The sequence below is a fragment of the Hypanus sabinus genome, chromosome 1 (assembly GCF_030144855.1).
Source record: "Hypanus sabinus isolate sHypSab1 chromosome 1, sHypSab1.hap1, whole genome shotgun sequence".
NCBI lineage: Eukaryota > Metazoa > Chordata > Chondrichthyes > Myliobatiformes > Dasyatidae > Hypanus > Hypanus sabinus.
The window spans coordinates 71,403,866-71,424,561 of NC_082706.1; the positions used below are offsets into that span (position 1 = coordinate 71,403,866).

The 20,696-nt window shown below is 40.3% G+C and overlaps 1 protein-coding gene and 1 long non-coding RNA gene across 2 annotated transcripts in view; one reads left to right on the top strand and one right to left on the bottom strand.

Moving 5' to 3' along the window:
- LOC132394621 (transient receptor potential cation channel subfamily A member 1-like) overlaps positions 1-4,504 on the top strand; it is a 90,752-nt gene extending 86,248 nt beyond the window's left edge. The window contains exon 16 of the mRNA XM_059970970.1: positions 3,642-4,504. Coding sequence (XP_059826953.1) covers position 3,642 — 1 coding nt within the window. The 3' untranslated portion in view covers positions 3,643-4,504. The remainder of the gene's footprint in view (positions 1-3,641) is intronic.
- LOC132394637 (uncharacterized) overlaps positions 1-20,696 on the bottom strand; it is a 166,458-nt gene that overhangs the window by 35,100 nt on the left and 110,662 nt on the right. The gene's annotated exons all lie outside the window — the stretch shown is intronic.

Consider the following 20,696-nt stretch of genomic DNA (forward strand, 5'->3'; position numbering starts at 1 on the left):
TCCTTGCTCTCCAGTCCAAACATCATGATCTCATGTTTCCTGTATTTTCCAGGCACCAACAATGCTGATTGCCAATAAAACTATAATTAAATAGGGCTTTGGCAATCCCTAAAATACTAAATGATTTTTGAGTACTAAGCTCAAAAGGTTTCTGAAAAATCCCATAACAGAATTCATCTATCAAACAAAGTATCCAACTAGACCCATAAAAAGGTTAAAATTATAAACAATGTCATTTTTCTATAACGTTTAAATGATGTAGCATGTGTGTGATCAAATTGAAATATCATAATTCATTTCATTGTTCAAATTTGATTCCTACAAAAACCTAACATTATTAAATACAATCTGTAAAAATGACAATCTGCATGCAAAAACAACAGTCAGCCTTACAGAGCCAGAAAAAATATCATCACTATGTCCTAATGTACCATCAAAAACTTATTTTTACCGTAATAACAAAGCTTAATGTTGGATAATGCATGGTCATGCACTTTGGTAATAGAATAAATATGCAGAAATATCTTATGGTTTCTAAAAGGGGAGAAAATCCAGGAATCTGAAATGCAAAGGGACTTGGGAGTTAACTTGCAGGTTGAGTCAGTGGTGAGGAAGGCAAATGCCAGGTTATCATTCATTTCAAGAGGTCTAGAATACAAGAGCAAGGATGTGATGCTGAGGCTTTATAAAGTACTGGTGAGGCTTCACATTGAATATTGTGCACAGTTTTGGGCCCCTCATCTTAGAAAAGGTGCTGGCATTGGAGAAGGTCCAGAGGAGGTTTACAAGGATGATTCCAGGAATGAAAGGGTTATCATACAAGGAACATTTCATGGGTCTGGGTCTGTACTTGCTGGAATTCAGAAGGATGTGGGGGGGGGGGGGCAGGGATCTCATTGAAACCTTTGAATGTTGAAATGCCTAGACAGAGTAGATGTGGAAAGGATGTTTCCATGGAGGGTACAGCCTCAGGATAGGAGGGTGCCTTTTCAAAACAGAAATGCAGAGTAATTTCTTTAGCCAAAGGGTGGTGAATTTGTGAAATATGTTGCCACATGCAGTTATGAGGCCAGGTCATTTAAGGTAGAGATTGATAGGTTCTTGATTGGATATGGCATCAAGGGTTACCGGGTGAAGGCCAGGAACTAAGGTTGCGGAGGATCAGCCATGATTGAATGGCGGAGCAGACTCGAAGGGCCAGATGGCTTAATTCTGCTCCTGTGTCTTATGGTCTTAATATTTTGATGGTTGTTACTAAAGTCAGTTTTGTTTTTAGTTCTATAAAGAAAAATATAGAAGAGGTTGTCAGTTTACCAGTATTTTAATAATGCATTTTTGACAATAGTCATAGAGTATTACAGCACGGAAACAGGCCCTTCAGCCCATCTGGTTGGTGCTGAACTACAAACCCGCCTAGTCTTATCGACCTACACCCAGACCATAGCCCTCCATACCCCTCCCATCCATGTACCTATCCAAGTTTCTCTTAAATTTTATAATCAAACACATATCCTTCCATTGTGTTCCTCACTCTCACGACCCTCAGAATGAAGAAGATTCCCCCATGTTCCCCTTAAATATTTCACTTTCACCCTTAACCCATGATCTATAGTTCTAGTCTCACCCAACCTCAGTGAAAAATGCCTGCTTGCATTTACACTCTCCATACTCCTCATAATTTTGTAAGCTGCTAATAAATCTCCCAGCATTCTCCAAAGCTCCAAGGAATAGAGTCCTATCCTATTCAACCTTTGCCTATAATTCAGATCCTCATGTCCTGGCAATATGCTTGTGAATTTTGGTTCAGAGTATCTAGACCACTTTCACAAATAAGTTCAAGGTGGTATATATTATCCTGCAAGAATTCTTTCTTGCCTTGGAGTCAATGGGAAGTTCATGTTTAAAAGAAACTGCACCTCAAAATCTGTAGAACTCATTATTTTTTCATGACAGAAGGATCCACCCATTCCTTTGCCCCAACCCCATTCTGTCAATTTATTTTTATTGAATGCTAGAAAGAGAAAGTTATAACTACCTAAGTGAGGAACAGACATAAGAACAAAGCAATGGTGGGACATAAACATGTCCAAGCAACTAGACATGTCACTGGGGCAACAATAAAAATTAGGACCAGGTAGTTACAATTGTAAGGATGGCAAATTTGTCTGCTGTATTTCCTCCTACTTTTCTGTAAAATTTACAGTAGTTTGATCAATTAAAAAATAAATATAAAATATCAAATAACACTCTTTTCTGTTATTTTCAATTAAAGGCTTATTTACGAGAAAAGCTGGGACAAACAATGTTGATGCCAAAACCTAGTGAAATAGAAATATTAATTCAAAAAGGAAAAATTAAAAAAATTACATCTTGTATGTATAATTTGATTCAAAAACAGACAATTAAATCAGGAATTCATAATTCAAGACAAAAATGGGAATCTGTTTTGAATGTTAAAATTGATGGACAAAACTGGTCAAGATTATGTTCTGATAGTATGAGAAATACAATAAATGTTCGACTTAGATTAATACAATATAATTTTTTACATCAATTATATATAACACCACAGAAAATAAATAGATTAAATTCAAATATGTCTGACCAATGTTTTCGATGTAATCAAGAAATTGGTACTTTTTTACATTCTACTTGGTCTTGTTTTAAAATTCAACCATTTTGGACAAATCTAAGACTTTTATTGGAACAAATTACTGGAGTACAACTCCCACATAGTCCAGTATTATTTTTATTAGGAGACATTGAAGGGACAATACCTAAACTTAAATTGAATAAGTATCAGAAAAAATTTATAAAAATTGCATTGGCAGTAGCCAAAAAAGTTATCGCAGTTACTTGGAAATCTGATTTATATTTAACTATGGATTGTTGGAATAATGAAATACATAGTTGTATTCCACTTGAAAAAATTACATACAATCTAAGAAATGAATATGATATATTTTTGAAAATTTGGCTCCCATACTTACAAAAGATAGGATTAAATACATAGGTCCTTTGAAGAAAAAATTATAAAGTAATTGGGGAAAGTAAAAATAAATATTAAAATTATTTTGAACTCCATGGAGCATGTGGGGATCCTCCGATATCCAGGCAATCTTTCTCTCCCTTTTTTTTCTTTCTTTAGATAAGGGTTAAGGGGAGGGGGGAGGGTTAATATTATTTTTCTCACTATTTTATCATTACATTTATTCTTTGTAATTTTCTAAAATTTAATAAATAAATAAATAAATAAATAAATAAATAGATAATTTTACGGTGGCCACTGTGGGTTCACTTTAGCTTGTAATTCCACTTTGAAGAAAGCTAAGGCACAATCTGGAAACCCACATCAAATAGACAAGAGAATGTGCATATTATTTTAAGGATTGGATGCATTGTAGTGTCTGTGCAGAGTTACTGGTAGTACAGTATTATTAGAGATGCACATAATGTTATGCTACACTACAAAAGGGAATAATTTAGGCCATTTTCTCTCTTACACCCTTTTTGAAGCAATCAAATTATAATTTTTATTTGATTGTTTAATGCTTCGCTGTCTCCAATCACGTGCCAATTTTTGACCTAAGGTACCCTTCCATTTTTGTTTGACTGATTACATTTTCTTCTTTATCCTAGAGATTCTTCAGTGAGTAAGTAATTAATTACTCAAAATGACATGAAGTGAGCACAGTGGCTTCATAACTCAAAGTGGAAACCGAGTGAGAATGTTGATCTAAAAACAGCTGTAGAAGAAATGTCAACATCAATCAATTTTATACTGATATTTTACGAAAGTCATTCAAGTTAGAGGATAGCTGTAAATGTGGACAGTGGTGTCAAAAGTTTAGGACAAAAGATTTACAAACTGCAATATCATAATCTATTAAGCTAATTTTGTACTGTCATCTTGTCACATTTGCAATTATCAGTAGCCAAGGCCAAGGGACTTCGTTATCAAACTTTCAGATTAATTAGTTACATCTTTGCAAAGGAATTTCAGCTTTGAAAGAAATTGGCAGAGCTTCATGTGATAGTATTGAGCAGATCATCATCAACAATCTTGTCAAGGTTCTACTTTCATTTGCTTCAGGGTATAATTGGGATTGCTTGCAAAATTAAATTCAAAGAGGCTAAGGCAATAATGCATTATTAATGATAAAGCACTGCAGGTCTCAGGTTTAAGCCAGCAGAACAAATGGGAATTCCTTTCCTTCTACTAAACAATTGCAATATCAGTTAGAGAAGAACATGTTTTATCAGTTACCTGAGTATCACCTTCATTCAATCTAAATACAGTTTAGCTCAATTGATTCTCACTGAGCAGTCCAGCTGCTGTTTCAGAGTAGGATGCCTGTTATTCAGAGTTCCATAAACTTGATAAAACTGCTGGGAAAAGAAATGTCTCAACACCAGAATGTCTAATTATATCTGTGCATCAAACTTGTTTCTTCTGATTAAAGCACCATGGACAGTGTCTGCCATTCTGTGTATTGCTGCATCAATAAAGCTGTGTTTTTAAGTATCTTGAATTGAGTGTTTGATAATTCTGTAGCACCAGCCTAAAACTCATAGCAGGTTTTATAACAAGCTGGCAAGGGAATGAGAACACTGGGGTTACCTGGAAAATGTTTTCATTGAGCAGAGTTAAGGACATTGAAATGCCTTGAAGAGGCCTCCGAAATCTCAACTTACTCCAATGGTGAGAGGCGATCCTCAACAAAGGCAATATAGGTGCCATCTTTAGAATTAATGCTTTACCTTAAAAAAAGGAAGCTGAAAAAGCTTTCACTGGATTCTAAGTCATTTACTTTTGGTTGTGATCCTGTTACTATAAAATTTGTAACTATTACTATGGTGCCAATGATCTGTATTCCATGACCACTCATACACCTAACTAAACTGTTCCAATGTGGCTACAACTTTAAATCGAAGCAAGAGGTGGAGAGTGAAGAGATAAAGGCATCTCAGAGAGAAGCCTTTTTTTTAACTGATCGGGGAAAAGAGGCTCGACTGCGCAGATGCATGACGTAGCATGCCAAAGGTTTTAAAAAAAAGACCGCCATATACAGCGGCCATCATCGTAGTGGCCATCGTTGGAGTGGATTGAGTCAGAGTGGGATGGCCTTGGCCCAACAGGCTTCAGCATCAACAGGCTGAGGCGAGTGTAGGTTCCGGTAAGTTTTATTTTGTTTGTTTAGAGTAGAGAGAATGCCAGGCAGGATGTTGGAATGCTCCTCTTGCAGGATGTGGGAAGTCAGGGAGACCTCCAGTGTCCCTGACAATGACACCTGCAAGAAGTGCATCCAACTCCAGCTCCTAACAAACCGTGTTAGGGTACTGGAGCAGGAGCTGGATGACCTCCGGGTCATTCGGGAGAATGAGAAGTTTATAGATAGTAGCTGCAGGGAGGTTGTTACGCCAAAGGAGCAGCGCACAGGTAATTGGGTTACCGTCAGAACACATGGCTGAGGAACTGATGTACAGGGCAGGTTTTCAGATTTCAGGATTATTGAGACCTCTTCTGGGGCAGGTGGGACCTGTACAAGAGAGCTGGGTTACACCTGAACTACAGGTGAACTTCCTGAACTTGCAGGGAGGTTTGTTAGTGCTATTGGGGGGGAGGGGTTTAAACTAGATTAGCAGGGGGATGGGAACCAGAGTGCCAGAGTAGATAGTGGAGCAGGGGTGAAAATAAATGATGTTAAAGTTTCATGCAAAGTCACAAACAGAAGGGTTGTGTATGGTGGTAATAATCTTCTGAGGTGTGTCTATTTCAATGAGAGGAGTATTGTGGGGAAGGCTGACAAGCTGAGGGTGTAGATTGACATGTGGAATTATGACATTGTAGCTATCAGTGAAACTTGGCTACAGGAGGGGCAGGACTGGCAGCTTATTGTTCCAGGGTTCCAATGTTTCAGACGTGATAGAGGCAGAGGGATGAAGGGTGGGGGCCTGGCATTGCTAGTCAGGGAAAATGTTACAGCAGTGCTCAGGCAGGACAGATTAGAGGGCTTGTCTACCGAGGCCATATGGGTGGATCTGGGTAACAAGAAAGGTATGACTACATTAATGGGGTTGTATTATAGACCACCCAATAGCGAGAATTGAGGAGCAAATCTGCAGAGAGATAGCAGACAACTGCAGGAAACATAAAGTTGTGATAGTAGGGGATTTTAATTTTCCACATATTGATTGGGACTCCAATACTGTTAAAGGTCTAAACGGGTTAGAGTTTGTAAAATGTGTTCAGGATAGTTTTCTAAATCAATATATAGAGGTACCGACTAGAGAGGATGCAATATTAGATCTCCTATTAGGAAACGAGTTAGGACAGGTGACGGAAGTGTGTGTAGGGGAACACTTTGGTTCCAGTAATCATAACACCATTAGTTTCAACCTGATCATGGTTAAAGATAGATCTGGTCCTCGGGGGTTGAGGTTCTAAACTGGAAAAAGGCCAAATTTGAAGAAATGAGAAAGCATCTAAAAAGCGTGGATTGGGACAGGTTGTTCTCTGGCAAGGATGTGATTGGTAAGTGGGAGGCCTTCAAAGGAGAAATTTTGAGAGTGCAGAGTTTGTATGTTCCTGTCAGGATTAAAGGCAAAGTGAATAAGAATAAGGAACCTTGGTTCTCTAGGGATATTGGAACTCTGATAAAGAAGAAGAGAGAGATGTATGACATGTATAGGAAACAGGGACTTGAGTATAAAAGTGCAAAAAAATACTTAAGAAAGAAATCAGGAGGGCTAAAAGAAGACATGAGGTAGCTTTGGCAGTCAAGGTAAAGGATAATCCAAAGAGCTTCTACAGGTATATTAAGAGCAAAAGGATAGTAAGGGATAAAATTGGTCCTCTTGAAGATCAGAGTGGTCGGCTATGTATGGAACTGAAAGAACTGGGGGAGATCTTAAATGGGTTTTTTGCATCCGTATTTACTAAGGAAACTGGCATGGAGTCAATGGAAATAAGGCAAACAAGTAGTGAGGTCATGTAGCCTATACAGATTGAAGAGGAGGAGGTGCTTGCTATCTTAAGGCAAATCAGAGTGGAGAAATCCTCAGGACCTGACAGGGTATTCCTATATATTTAAAATGTTGATATCTTACGGTGAGGTGCCGGAAGATTGGAGGATAGATCATCTTGTTTCGTTGTTTTAAAAAGGCTCTAAAAGTAATCCGGGAAATTATAGGACAGTAAGTTTGACATCATTAGTAGGTAAATTATTGGAAGGAGTACTAAAAGATAGGATCTACAAGTTTTTAAATAAACAGGGACTTACTAGGGAGAGTCAACATGGCTTTGTGTGTGGTAGGTCATGTTTAACAAATCTATTAGAGTTTTTCAAGGAGGTTACAAGGAAAGTGGGTGAAGGGAAGGCAGTGGATGTTGTCTACATGGACTTCAGTAAGGCCTTTGACAAGGTCCCGCATGGAAGGATAGTTAGGAAGATTCAGTCGCTAGGTATACACGGTGAGGTAGTAAATTGGATTAGACATTGGCTCAATGGGAGAAGCCAGAGAGTGGTAGTGGAGGATTGCTTCTCTGAGTGGAGGACTGTGACTAGTGGTGTGCCACAGGGATCAGTGCTGGGTCCATTTTTATTTGTCATCTATATCAATGATCTGGATGATAATGTGGTAAATTGGATCAGCAAATTTGCTGATGATACAAAGATTGGAGGTGGCGTGGACAGTGAGGAAAGTTCTCAAAGCTTGCAGAGGGATCTGGACCAGCTGGAAAAATGGGCTGAAAAATGGCAGATGGAGTTTAATATAGATAAGTGTGAGTATTGCACTTTGGAAGGACAAACCAAGGTAGAACACACAAGGTAAATGGTAGGGCACTGAGGAGTGCAGAGATACAAAATTCCCTAAAAGTGGTGTTACAGGTAGATAGGGTAGTAAAGAGAGCTTTTGGTACATTGGCCTTTATAAATCAAAGTATTGAGTATAAGAGTTGGAATGTTATGGTGAGGATGTATAAGGCATTGGTGAGGCCGAATTTGGAGTATTGTTTTGGTCACAGAATTACAGGAAGGATATTAATAAGGTTGGAAGAGTGCAGAGAAGGTTTACAAGGATGTTGTCGGGACTTGAGAAACTGAGTTACAGAGAAAGGTTGAATAGGTCAGGACTTTATTTCCTGGAGTGTAGTAGAATGAGGGGAGATTTGATAGAGGTATATAAAATTATGATGGGTATAGATAGAGTGAATGCAAGCAGGCTTTTTCCAGTGAGGCTGGGGGAGAAAAAAAAACAGAGGACATGGGTTAAGGGTTAAGGGGGAAAAGTTTAAAGGGAACAATGGGGGAGCTTCTTCACACAGAGAATGGTGGGAGTGTGGAATGAGCTGCCAGATGAAGTGGTAAATGCGGCCTCACTTTTAACATTTAAGAAAAACTTGGACAGATACATGGGTGAGAGGTGTATGGAGGGATATGGGCCAGGTGCCGGTCAGTGGGACTAGGCAGAAAAATGGTTTGGCACAGCCAAGAAGGGCCAAAAGGCCTGTTTCCGTGCTGTGATATTCCATGGTTCTATCTTTGGCTACCATTTGACAAAATGAAACATCGTTACAGTTAACCTTGTCCTCAATATTACTTTGGATCATCAGCAAAATGATGATAGGGTTCATGAACAATGTAATGAGCTGAATTCTGACAGGCTCTCAAATCTTAATTCTAGCCACAACACAACTGAAGTATTGGCTTTCAGAGCTGAGGTCAGGGTAACTGCCATTTGTATCAGGGTTTAAATGAGTGTTGTATCAAGGATCTTAAGCAAAACTGACAAATGGAATCGAGAGGAGAAATTCAATACTGGGTGGATGAACATGGCTGTGATTGCTGCTGTTGAATTAATTCACTCCAATGCCCAGCCATCTTCAGACGTTTCAGCAATAACTGACCCTCTGTGGTAAAAGCTGAACTGCTGATAGAACAGTGTTCTGTATCATTTACTAAAGAGTCTATATAATGCCTGTAGAAAGATCAAAACATGTGGGCTAATAAGTATCATGTAGTGTTCATACTTCAGTATGCTTGATAAAGATCAGCTCCAGAAGAAACATAGGAGCAGAATGAGGCCATTCAGCCCATCAAGCCAGCTCCACCATTCCATTATGGCTGATTTATTATCCCTCTCTCAATCCCACTCTCTTGCTTTCTCCTCACAAACTTTGATGCCCCTACCAATCAAGAACCCATCAACCTCAACTTTAAACATAGCCAATGACTTGGCCTCTACAGCTGTTTGTGACAATGAATTTCACAGATTCACCACCCTTGGATTAAAAAGATTCCTCCTCATTTCTGTCCTAAACAGTCATCCTTTTATTCTGAGGCTGTGCCCTCTAATCGTGTATTCTTCCACTATTGGAAATACCCTCTCCACCTCCATTCTATCTAGGCCTTTCAATGTTTAATACATTTCTCTGAGATCTCCCCTTCTTCTAAAATCCAGCAAATACAGGTCCAGCCATCAAGTGCTCCTCCTTTGTTAACCCTTTAATTTCAGGGATCATTCTCTTGAACCTGCTCTGGACGCTCTTCAATGCCAGTACATCCTTTCTGTGGACACCCTGCTTTCTCAACACTGCCTGCCACAAACCTAGCCACAAGGCCATAAGTTCTGCCATTGTGAAAAGAAGTTGTCCTGAATGCCATCAAAAACTAGAAACGTTTTGGAGTCTGAAGAGAGACTGAGTGTTATCTAGAAACTTAACTTGACAAACCACAAATACTAGCAGAAAATGGGTATTTTGCAATGTGACCCACCTTGACACCACAAGGGCTTTCCACCATCTACATGGCGTAAGTGAGGACTGTAAGAAAATACTCTCTACTGGCCAAGATAATTGGAGCAGCAACAATAGTCAAGAAGCCCCCAACTACCCAAAAGTAAACAGCTCATTTAATTAGTACTCCATTCAACCTTTAAACATTTACTCCCACATCACAAGAACAGTGTGGCTCTAGTTTGTCAAAACAAGAAAAAGACAAAACCAAAAAGGAAGGAGCTTCCATACTCTATTGGCCTTATCCAATCAAACTGACTCTTCCACACTTTCCAATAATTTTGTTACAAAAATACTTAAAAATGTAAAAGGATTTTTAAAGGACAGTTCCACTATTTTGCCATTTGTTTATGTTGTGTTTCTGATAATAATCTCAAGCTCCTGAAGATTCCAGGCAGGGCTATCCTAGGGAGAGCTGAAAACCCTTCCCGTTTTCTGTTCTAGTATGATTTTTCCATTCTCAATTTCTTTGAACCTTCCCATCCTGTCTTCCCACTTATAGATAACTTGATCTTGCAATCAGATCAAGAGTCACTTTTGATCTGATGCAACACACAGAAAATGCTGGAGGATCTCAGCAGGTCCAGCAGCATCTATGGAAATGACTAGATAGTTCACATTTCTGGCTGAGACCCACATCAGGACTTCTTTTGTAGCATGAAATTATCTACATCTTTTTAGCATTATATGAATTAAACATACAACAAAGGTAAAGACAGAGAGGGATATATGTAAATTAGCAAATTTGTGGTACTACCAAGAGTTGGGAACTAAGTTAAGTGAAGCATGTTAAGTTAAGTGCATCCACTGCACCACCTAGTTCCCTTGGTTATATATAAACTTGATGTACATTTTGCAAAACTAAATACATGCTTCTTCAAAATTACTTATTTATGCATGCTCTACACTTTATTTGCTGAACTTAGTTTTTTTCCTGTGCACCCTCAACCCTAAAATATCCTATATAAAAATGTTTCCTTTTACTTCCCCTAAAGAACATTCTAGTAACATAGAGATGCTTATAATGTTCAAAAATTGTATCTGAACTTTGGAAACTACACGTCAACAACTATTCCATGGAAACTCACTCTCAATCTAGATCAACGTAGGTTGCAGTTCAGAATGTTGAGTTTATTGTAGTGCCTGCAATAGATGAATTAACTCAGCACATCCTAGGAGTTTCTCCAAAAAGACCATGACTTTGTTGTGGAGGCTTGCCTGCCTCAATGACCTGGAGAGCTATGTTGGCTGGAGTTAGGGCCATATGTTTTGGCTCTTGGTAGGTTGCCCATGGCAAACAGGCCAAACTAAGAGTGATCTACCAGTTCTCCAGGTTTGGGGGTTCAGCTGAGGGTTAACAACCCTGACTGGTTTAACAGAACTGTTAAGGAAACAGCAATGAAGAATCCTTCTACATCTGAGTGTGACAGTATTTCTGGATTTCCAACTGGAACTTACATTACTGATGGTAGTGAAAACTGAGCTACTGACATGATGAAGGAAGCCCTGAGCACCGTCAGAGATAAGGAACTTCACTTCTGCCTATATGCCAGCAGCGTAATTGGCAAAAGAGAGATCCTAGGAGTTGAAGCCAAGAATTTCCCAATCTACCTCAAAGCCACATATTATGATACATATATCCATCGGGCAATTGGGGAGAGCAAATATTTTGAAAATAATATGTTTTTCTGGTATATTTATTTTCCCTTTTCTTTCTTCCACTATTCTAAACATGAGACATATATCTTTCAAATTTAAAAGGATAAACTATTATCCTGCTTTGCCTTGTAGGGTATCATAATTCATAACCGCCAACATTGCGTTGGGGTTTCACTTTAAGTGGCCAGTCAGACATAATGTCTTCATAATGAAAACGGTTTTTATACCGCGCTCTTGTTGTGTAGGTTTTGGAATTATGGATTTCATGAAACACCTCACTTCATTTTATTTGTGAAAACCTACACTGGTGACCCCAATGCTCTAGGAAATTCCAGAACTATTGAACATGTCGGCTAACACAGTCACTTTGAAACTGCTGGAGTTTTGAGAGTAAAATGCCACTGCTAAGGCCCAGTTCGCTCTGTGAGAAATCACCACTGCTGACACCAAATTCTACTATGTGATAGTGTTGCTAGCAATTCCACAGCTGCAAGAGTAATGAGTTTGCTTGAACACCTGCCTGAACACAATAAATACCGATCATTGAAAACTCACCTTTTACAGCCTTTTGGACTGTCGGAGTCTGAACACACCAAACAATTGCTCTCCTGGCCTGGCCTCGGCAATGGTTCACCTTCAGAGCTGATGCACCACATGCTGTCCCTCCTGGAAAATCACCATCCTTGTTTTATTTTTAAAGAATTCTTCATGCAGCAAATGCCTAATGAAGTTCACATAGTCCTCACTCATGCTTCCATGATGGACTCTGTAGACTTAGATTTTCTTTTTGTTTATCTGATGACATACTTATCACCAGTGTGTCCAAATGTGAACAAGTATCTCATCTTGCACATTATTCAAGTACTTAAGCCAACATGGGTTGATTATTAACCCTGGTAAATCCAGTTTGGGTTGTCAACCATTGACTTTCTCAGCCATGGCATTTCTGCAATAGGTGCAAAACCCCTCCCATCAAAAGTAGCCACTATTATGGATTTCCCACCACCCAACACTACAAAAAATCTACAGGAGTTTGTAGGCATGGTAAATTTCTATCACTGCTTCACTGTGTGAGCTGCTGAACTTATGCTCCCCCTGCATAGTACACTTAAAGGCAATATCCCAAATCAAGAGCTTGACTGGTCACAGACATGACCAGGGCATTTAATGATACCAGATAAGCTCTTTTCAATGCGACGATACAGGCAGGCCCGCTCACCAACACACCCATAGCCATTGCTACTGACGCTTCAGGCTGTGCTGTGGGGGCTGTGCACGGACAGTTGGTCAGAGGTGTGTGGCAGCCGCTTGCCTTCTTCAGTCGGCAACTCCGGTGCCCCAAAAGGAAGTACAGCACATTTGACTGTGAGTTTTTTGGTTCCTATGTGGCGACCTGCTATTTTAATTTTCTTCGAGAGGGTCACCATTTCACAGTATTGGTTGACCATCGAACACGCGATGGCCAAAATATCAGACCATTGGCCTGCATAGCAGCAACACCACCTGGCCTGCATAGTTCACGAATGATATACACTATATCAAGGTGAAAAATAATGCTGTGGCTGATTGCCTTTCATGGCTAGCCATCAAGGCCATACACATCAGGGTTGACTATGGCAGTTGACCAAGCTACTGACTCAATGGTCCAGGCTTACTGAACAGCAGTCATGGGTCTGCGGTTGGCTGATATTAAATTTAGAAAAGTTGTGGTTTCTCTCCTGTGCAATGTCTCATCCAGTCTCCCTTACCCCATCATGCTCGCAAAGTGGAGACTGTTTTCGACTTTATAAGTGGCCTTTTGCACCTAGGCCAGAAGGTCTCACAGATACTTGCACTAAAGTTTGTTTGGCACAGCTTTTGAAAGGACATGTGTTATCAGACTGCAGCCTGTGTGGGGTGCTAGCAGGCAAAAGTTAACCATCATGCTCAGGAGCCACTGGCACCTTTTGAGGTCCCTGAGCGATGGTTTAACCATGCTAATGTGGAGCTTGTTGTTCTTCTTCCCCCTTCCGTGGTTTCACATACCTTCTTACCATGGTGGACCATACCATCAGCTGGCCAGAAGTTGTCCCTCTAGCATCAACAACGGCTGCAGACACATCTTGGGCATTCACCTGCACCTGTGTTGCTTGGTTTGGCACCTTGTCAGATGCGGTCCCCAATTCATATCAAACCTCTGTGCTGTGAATGCCCTGAACCTCAGCAGTATGCTACATCACAGCACAGTGCAATGGCCTATATGAGCAGTTTCGCTGCTCCTTAAAGACTGAGGGCTTCCCAGGGATATGACTGTCTCCCATGGATCTTCCTGGGGCTCAGAACTGCTCGGACCTGCAGTCGTCCGCAACTGAATTGGTATACGGGCAGACGTTACAAGTGCCAGGAGATTTCAATGCTGATATGACAATCACCTGGTTGGCCACTCAACTGTGTTCCACCCTCCTCAACAAATTGAATTCCTTTTCACCTATTCCAACCTCCCATTATGGAGTACACTCTCTTGGGTCCCGGTTGACTTATTGTTCTGGCATGATGCACACTAACATCCCCTTAAGACCCCTTACAACAGCTCATTCGGTATTTTGGAATGGAGAGAAAAGACTTTTATCATAGATAAGAGTGATAAAACTGAATGTATTTTGGTTGATCACTTTAAACCAGCCCACCAAGATTTGGAGTACTCCACTACCATGCCCCTAGCATCACAACATGACAATGAGTGTACCAACACACCTCTGGATGAGCCAGAGGCTCCTGCCATTCCTCCATTCATGGAACACAGGGCTTGAGCTGAGCAACTTGTCAGAGCTCCGGACTGGCTCACAATGCTGGTTTTAAGTGAATTCTAGGGGTGGCCTGTGTAAGGTAACATAATTAGGAGAAATGTATATAACTCACAACTACCAACATTGAGTTGAGGTTTCACTTTAAGAGACTGGTCTGACATGATGACATTGTTACATAAGGATTTTTAGCACGCTTTTGTGTTTAGGGTTTGGAGTTCAATAAAATGTGTTATGTGTTTCATTACACATAAAATGCCTCACCTTGTTTTATTTGCGAAAACCTACAGTCTCATCAACCATGGACCATAGCACTCCATACTACTCCCATTCATGTACCTATCCAAATGTCTACTGACAGCTCGCACCACACCCACATCACCCTCTGAGTGAAGAAGATCCCCTTACATGTTTGACCTTTCACCTTTAACCCAGGATCTCAATGAAAAATAACCGCTTACATTTACCTTACTCGAGGGAAAAGAAGTCCTAACCTATTTAACCTTTCCTTATAACTCAGGTCCTGAAGACCAGGCAACAGCATTATAAATTTTATCTGCACTCTTTCAATTTTTTTGATATGTTTTTTGTAGGTAGCTGACAAGAACTGCACATAATAGTCAAAATTAGACCTCACCAATGCCTTACCTTCCGATTTGGTGATCAGATCTCAGAAACGGAATCAGGTTTAATATCACCAATATATGTCATGAAATTTGTTGTCTTTGTGGCTTCAGTACAAGGCAATACAAAATAATCGAATAAAATAACATGAATTATAGTAATTATAGTATATATGAAATAGTTAAATTAAATAGGTAGCAGTAATAGCAGCAAAGAAAAATATCAACCAGCAAGATTTCCTCTTACACCATACCCCACCCATAGTCCTGAAATGTAAAATTAATTTAATCTACATTGTAGGTGGCTCCCTGATTTAGAAACATAGAAACATAGATAACCTACAGCACAATATAGCACCTACAGCACAATACAGCACAATACATGGTTCACAGTGCTCTGCTGAACATGTACTTACTTTAGAAATTACCTAGGGTTACCCATAGCCCTCTATTTTTCTAAGCTCCATAGATTTAAATGGTGAAGATGTCATGATAGTTTTGTATGTATTGTTCTTATTAACATCAGTTTCCTCCATATTCCTTCCCTCCTCCTTATCCAGCACAAACCTATAAATATCTGCATATTTTCTAAAATGGACACTTTTCATACTTGAACCTTGTTCATCAAACCTTCTCTATCTAAAAATGTTGCATGCTCCCTCACAATTCTCTTGTTCAACAAATCTCTGAGGAAAATTTAAATAAAAGTCAGAATTACATCAAACAACAATAACTTAGAAAAGAGGGAAGAATCTACCCACTAAAAATGGGCAAAATGGGCTTAACAGCTAAGAAAAACGAAAACAACAGTCGGGAGGTGGGTTCAATGTAAAACATAAGAAGAATGGTGTCAATGAAACCACACCAAACACAACCTTTCTCAACTTTTATTGTGCCATGGACCAATACAATTAACCAAGGGGTCAAGTCACTGGGGCCGGACTGTGGGAAGTGAGAGAAGAAATTGCTGAGCCTCTGGTAATGATCTTTGCATCATCAATGAGGACAGGAGAGATTCCAAGGATTGGAGGATTGTGGATGTTGTTCCCTTATTCAAGAAAGGGAGTAGGGATAGCCCAGGAAATTATAGGCCAGTGGTTGGTAAGTTAATGGAGAAGATCCTGAGAGGCATGAATTATGAACATTTGGAGAGGCATAATATGATTAGGAATAGTCAGCATGGCTTTGTCAAAGGTAGGTCGTGCCTCACGAGCCTGATTGAATGTTTTGAGGATGTGACTAAACACATTGATGACGGTAGAGCCGTAGATGTAGTGCATATGGATTTTAGAAAGGCATTTGATAAGGTACCCCATGCAAGGCTTATTGAGAAAATAAGGAGGCATGGGACCCAAGGGGACATTGCTTTGTGGATCCAGAACTGGCTTGAAGGCAAAGAACGGTTGTAGATGGGTCATATTCTGCATGGAGGTCGGTGATCTGTGGTGTGCCTCAGGGATCTGTTCTGGAACACCTATTCTTTGTGATTTTTATAAATGACCTGGATAAGAAAGTGGAAGGATGGGTTAGTAAATTTGCTGATGACACAAAGGTTGGAGGTGTTGTGGATAGTGTGGAGAGCTGTCAGTGGTTACAACGGGACATTGACAGGATGTAAAACTGGGCTGAGAAGTGGCAGATGGAGTTTAACCCAGTTAAGTGTGAGGTGGTTCATTTTGGTAGGTCAAATATGATGGCAGAATATAGCATTAATGGCAAGACTCTTGGCAGTGTGGAGGATCAGTGTGATCTTGTGGTCCAAGTCCATAGGACACTCAAAGCTGCTGCGCAGGTTGACTCTGTGGTTAAGAAAGCATATGGTGCATTGACTTTCATCAATCATGGGATTGAATTTAGGAGCTGAGAGGTAATGTTGCAGCTATATAGGACCCTGGTCAGACCCCACTTGGATAACTGTGCTCAATTCTGGTTGCCTCGCTACAGGAAGGACGTGTAAACCATAGAAAGGGTGCAGAGAAGATTTACAAGAATGTTGCCTGGATTGGGAGCATGCCTTATGAGAATAGGTTGAGTGAACTCGGCATTTTCTCCTTGGAGCGACAGAGGATGAGAAGTGACCTGATAGAGGTGTTCAAGATAATCAGAGGCATTGATCGTGTGGATAGTCAGAGGCTTTTCCCCAGGGCAGAAAAAGCTGGCACAAGAGGGTATAGCTTTAAGGTGCTTGGAAACAGGTACAGAAGAGATGTCGGGGTAAGATTTTTTTTAACGCAGAGAGTGGTGAGTGCATGGAATGGTCTGCCGGCGGCGGCAGTGGAGCTGGATACGATAGGGTCTTTTAAGAGACTCCTGGATGGCTACATGGAGCTTAGAAGAACAGAGGGTTATGGGTAAAGCCTAGGCAGCTCTAAGGTAGGGACATGTTCGGCACAGTTTTGTGGGCCAAAGGGCCTGTATTGTGTTGTAGGTTTTCTTTGTTTCTATATTCAGCTATATATAGCTGGCAAGAATGCAACATATAGTAACAAAAATGTGTTATCTGAGGTATTTTCTGTCAGTTTGACCTTGTCTATACTATGCAAGAACTATACTACAGAAAAGAGTTTTGACCAGTTGCCATTCCAGACATTGAAAATTTTGAGAAGAGGAGACTTCAATCAGGTCCACAGCCCGAGAACAAAAGGCAGCAGCAGGTTGCTATTGTTAAAAAGAGCTTTGAGCAGAGACTAATTGGCACGTGGGATTGATTAGTAGGAACAAATTAAAGGAAGGCAGGGGCAAGCACAGTGGCCATTGTCTCAGCATCTATCGTCTGAGTGGGCAGACTCAAAGTGGTGATCTTGAGGCCTTAGCTCTTCAAGGCTTCAGTCAGAGAAAGCAAAAGAAAGAAAAGCTCAAGGCTTTTTTTTCTCCTTCTCTTCTTTTTATCTGTTCAGCTAGGACAGTAGAGATGCAAAGCAGGATAGTTGAATGCTCCTCTTGGGAGATATGGGAAGACAAGGAGACCTCCAGTCTCCCTGACAACTATAACTGGGAGAGGAGCATCCAGCTGCAGTTTCTAATGGTCCGCATTAAGGAGCTGGAGCTGGAACTGGATGAACTCCGGATCATTCAGGAGGCTGAGGGGGTGATAGATAGGACAGATAGAGATGCAATTAAACCCAAGGCGCAGGACAGAGGAGACAGTCAGGAAGGGGAAAGGGTTAAGGAGCTAGTACAGAGTATCCCTGTGGCCATCCCTTTCAACAACAAGTATATCACTAAACAGAGGAAAGTCACAGTGGTCAGGTCTCTGGAATTGAATCTGCCTCTGTAACTCAGAAAGGAAGGGGGAAGATGAGGCATGCTGTGGTGATAGGAGACTCGATAGGGGAACAGAATGGAGGTTCTGTGGGTGAGAATGGGATTCCCGGATGGTATGTAGTCTCCCAGGTGCCAGGATCCGGGCTATCTTGGATTGGGTACTCAGCATTCTTAAGTGAGAGGGTGAACAGCCAAAGGTTGTGACCCATGTGGGTACCAATAACATAGGTAGGACGAGTAATGAGGTTCTGCATAGATAGTGTTATGTACTCGTGACACATGACAGTGGTACCCTTGTCACGTGACTGGGGTTGAAGCTATACTGGACTTGGGGTCTTGTGATGGTGGAGTGATGTCATTTTCCAGCCAGTAGAGATCATGTGACAGGTTTTTTTTACAGGTTATAAAAGGAAGACCCCACCCTGTGAGGGGGGGGCAGTTCGTGGCTGGATTTACCATGTTGACTTCATGCTGCTGTGTGATTTAATGTGATGACGCAGTTTAGTGGAAGGATGAAGTTTTCATCTAATGCCTAAAGCTTAAAAGGTCATTGCTAGCAGTTTCTTTACAATACTGCTAGTTGAGGATCAGTGAAGAGTGAAGATCGGAGTTCGGGAGTTAAAGATCGAGGAGAATCGATTTATGATGGTGAAACGGGTTCGACCTTGTTTAATCCTTATTCGAAAGGAATTCGTTGACTGTCCTTGTGTTAATCTCTGCGGGATAGCAGAAGATTGAGGACAGTGTGATAAAGGAAAGGTCAGTGCCTTTAAGCCATTTCGTTTCGTTTCGTAAATTCTTCGTGGGAAAAGTTCGACGTCGGGGACTGAAGCAAAGCGACGTGAAAGAGAATTTAAATCATCTTAAAAAGTCTCTCCCTTAAATGGACTGTGAGCATTTTGAACTTTTGGCAATACTACTTTAAAGAACTGTTTTTGCAACATCGCTTTAAGAACTGTTCGAGCTGCATCGCTTTAAGAACTGTTTAAGCTGCCGCAGCTGATTTCCGGTTACGTTAGTGCTTGTTTACTTTTGGGGGGTTTGTTTTCAGTGTTTAATAAAAGTGTTGTTTGTTATAGAAACCCTTGCCTAACTCTTATATTTATTGTTGCCTGAATACATAACATAAATATGGTGGCTGCGTCCGGATTGGATCGTTTGGGTTTAAATGCTTGCTAACTTTTGAACCGGTGTTTTGGATAAGGGGAATACTCGATTCTTTTGTTTGTTTGGTGTGAGTGTTATTCGGCAACAATGGATATTGCTGAGTTTCTGGTTTCGCCAGTCGCGGAGTTGTTAGCGAAGGCAAAAAAAACTGGGGTATCTGGGATAGCTCATAGATTGCAACTTAAAGGTATTTTGATGACTACATCAAAGGCTGTTATACAGAGAAAAATCGCGTCACACTATGTGGATTCGGGTGTTTTTGATGATTCGGTTTTAGAGTCGTTTCCGATAAGTAATCTGGAGATGCAGTTGCAAATCGAACAAATGATGTTGGAGCGTTGTAAATTGGAGGCTGAACAAAAACAGAGAGAATTTGAATATGCAATGTCGGAATTAAGGTCTGGGAAACAGTCTTCTGGTTCTAGAAAACCATTTGTTGCTAGTCAAGAAATTAAATCGGTCCCTCCATTTAGTGAAACAGAAGTGGAAAGATATTTTCAACATTTTGAAACTATTGCTCGGATGTCAGAGTGGCCGAAAGATAAATGGTCAGTGTTGTTACAGAGTGTAATTAAAGGTAAAGCACAACAAGTTTACACAGCTTTAACTGCTGCGCAAGCACTTGATTATGATATTGTGAAAATGCATGTTCTAAAAGCATACGAATTAGTCCCAGAAGCTTATAGGGAAAGATTCAGAGAGTTTGAAAAAGTCTGTGGAAAAAAACTTATGTGGAATTTGCCTATGATAAAGCTGTGTTTTTTGAGAGAAGAACTAAAAATGTAAATGGGGATTATGATACATCAAGAGAGCTGATTTTAATGGAGGAATTTAAAAGAAGCATTCCTGTTGAAATAAGGAGCTACTTAAATGAGAGGGATACTGATAAATTGCAGGACTGTGCTAGATTAGCTGATGAGTATGTTTTAATCCATAAGAATAAATTTCCTCAGGGCAGAATTTTTAAGAGGAAAAATAACATGGAGACTCAAGGTAAATCAGAAATTAAATCAGATGTTAATGAGAAAGGTAAAGAGGAAGGAAAACCTGTGAAGGAAAGACAGTTTAGTCTTATTTGTAACTATTGTAAGAAGCCTGGCCATGGAATAGCTAACTGTTTCAGATTGAAAAAGAAGAAGGAAGCAGTTCCAGATGCTTGTGTGCAACATACTGAAGCACCTGTAAAGTTACAGGGTTTGATAAACACAAATGAGGCTTTGTTAGAGTTTGACCAAGTTAAAAAGGGATATGATCATTTTATAACTGAAGGGTTTGTATCCTTGAAAGAAGGATCTACTCTGGTGCCAATAAAAATCCTTAGGGATACTGGAGCTTCTCAATCACTGATGTTAGACAGTGTGTTGAAGTTTAATGAAGAGTCTGATACTGATGAGGTAAATT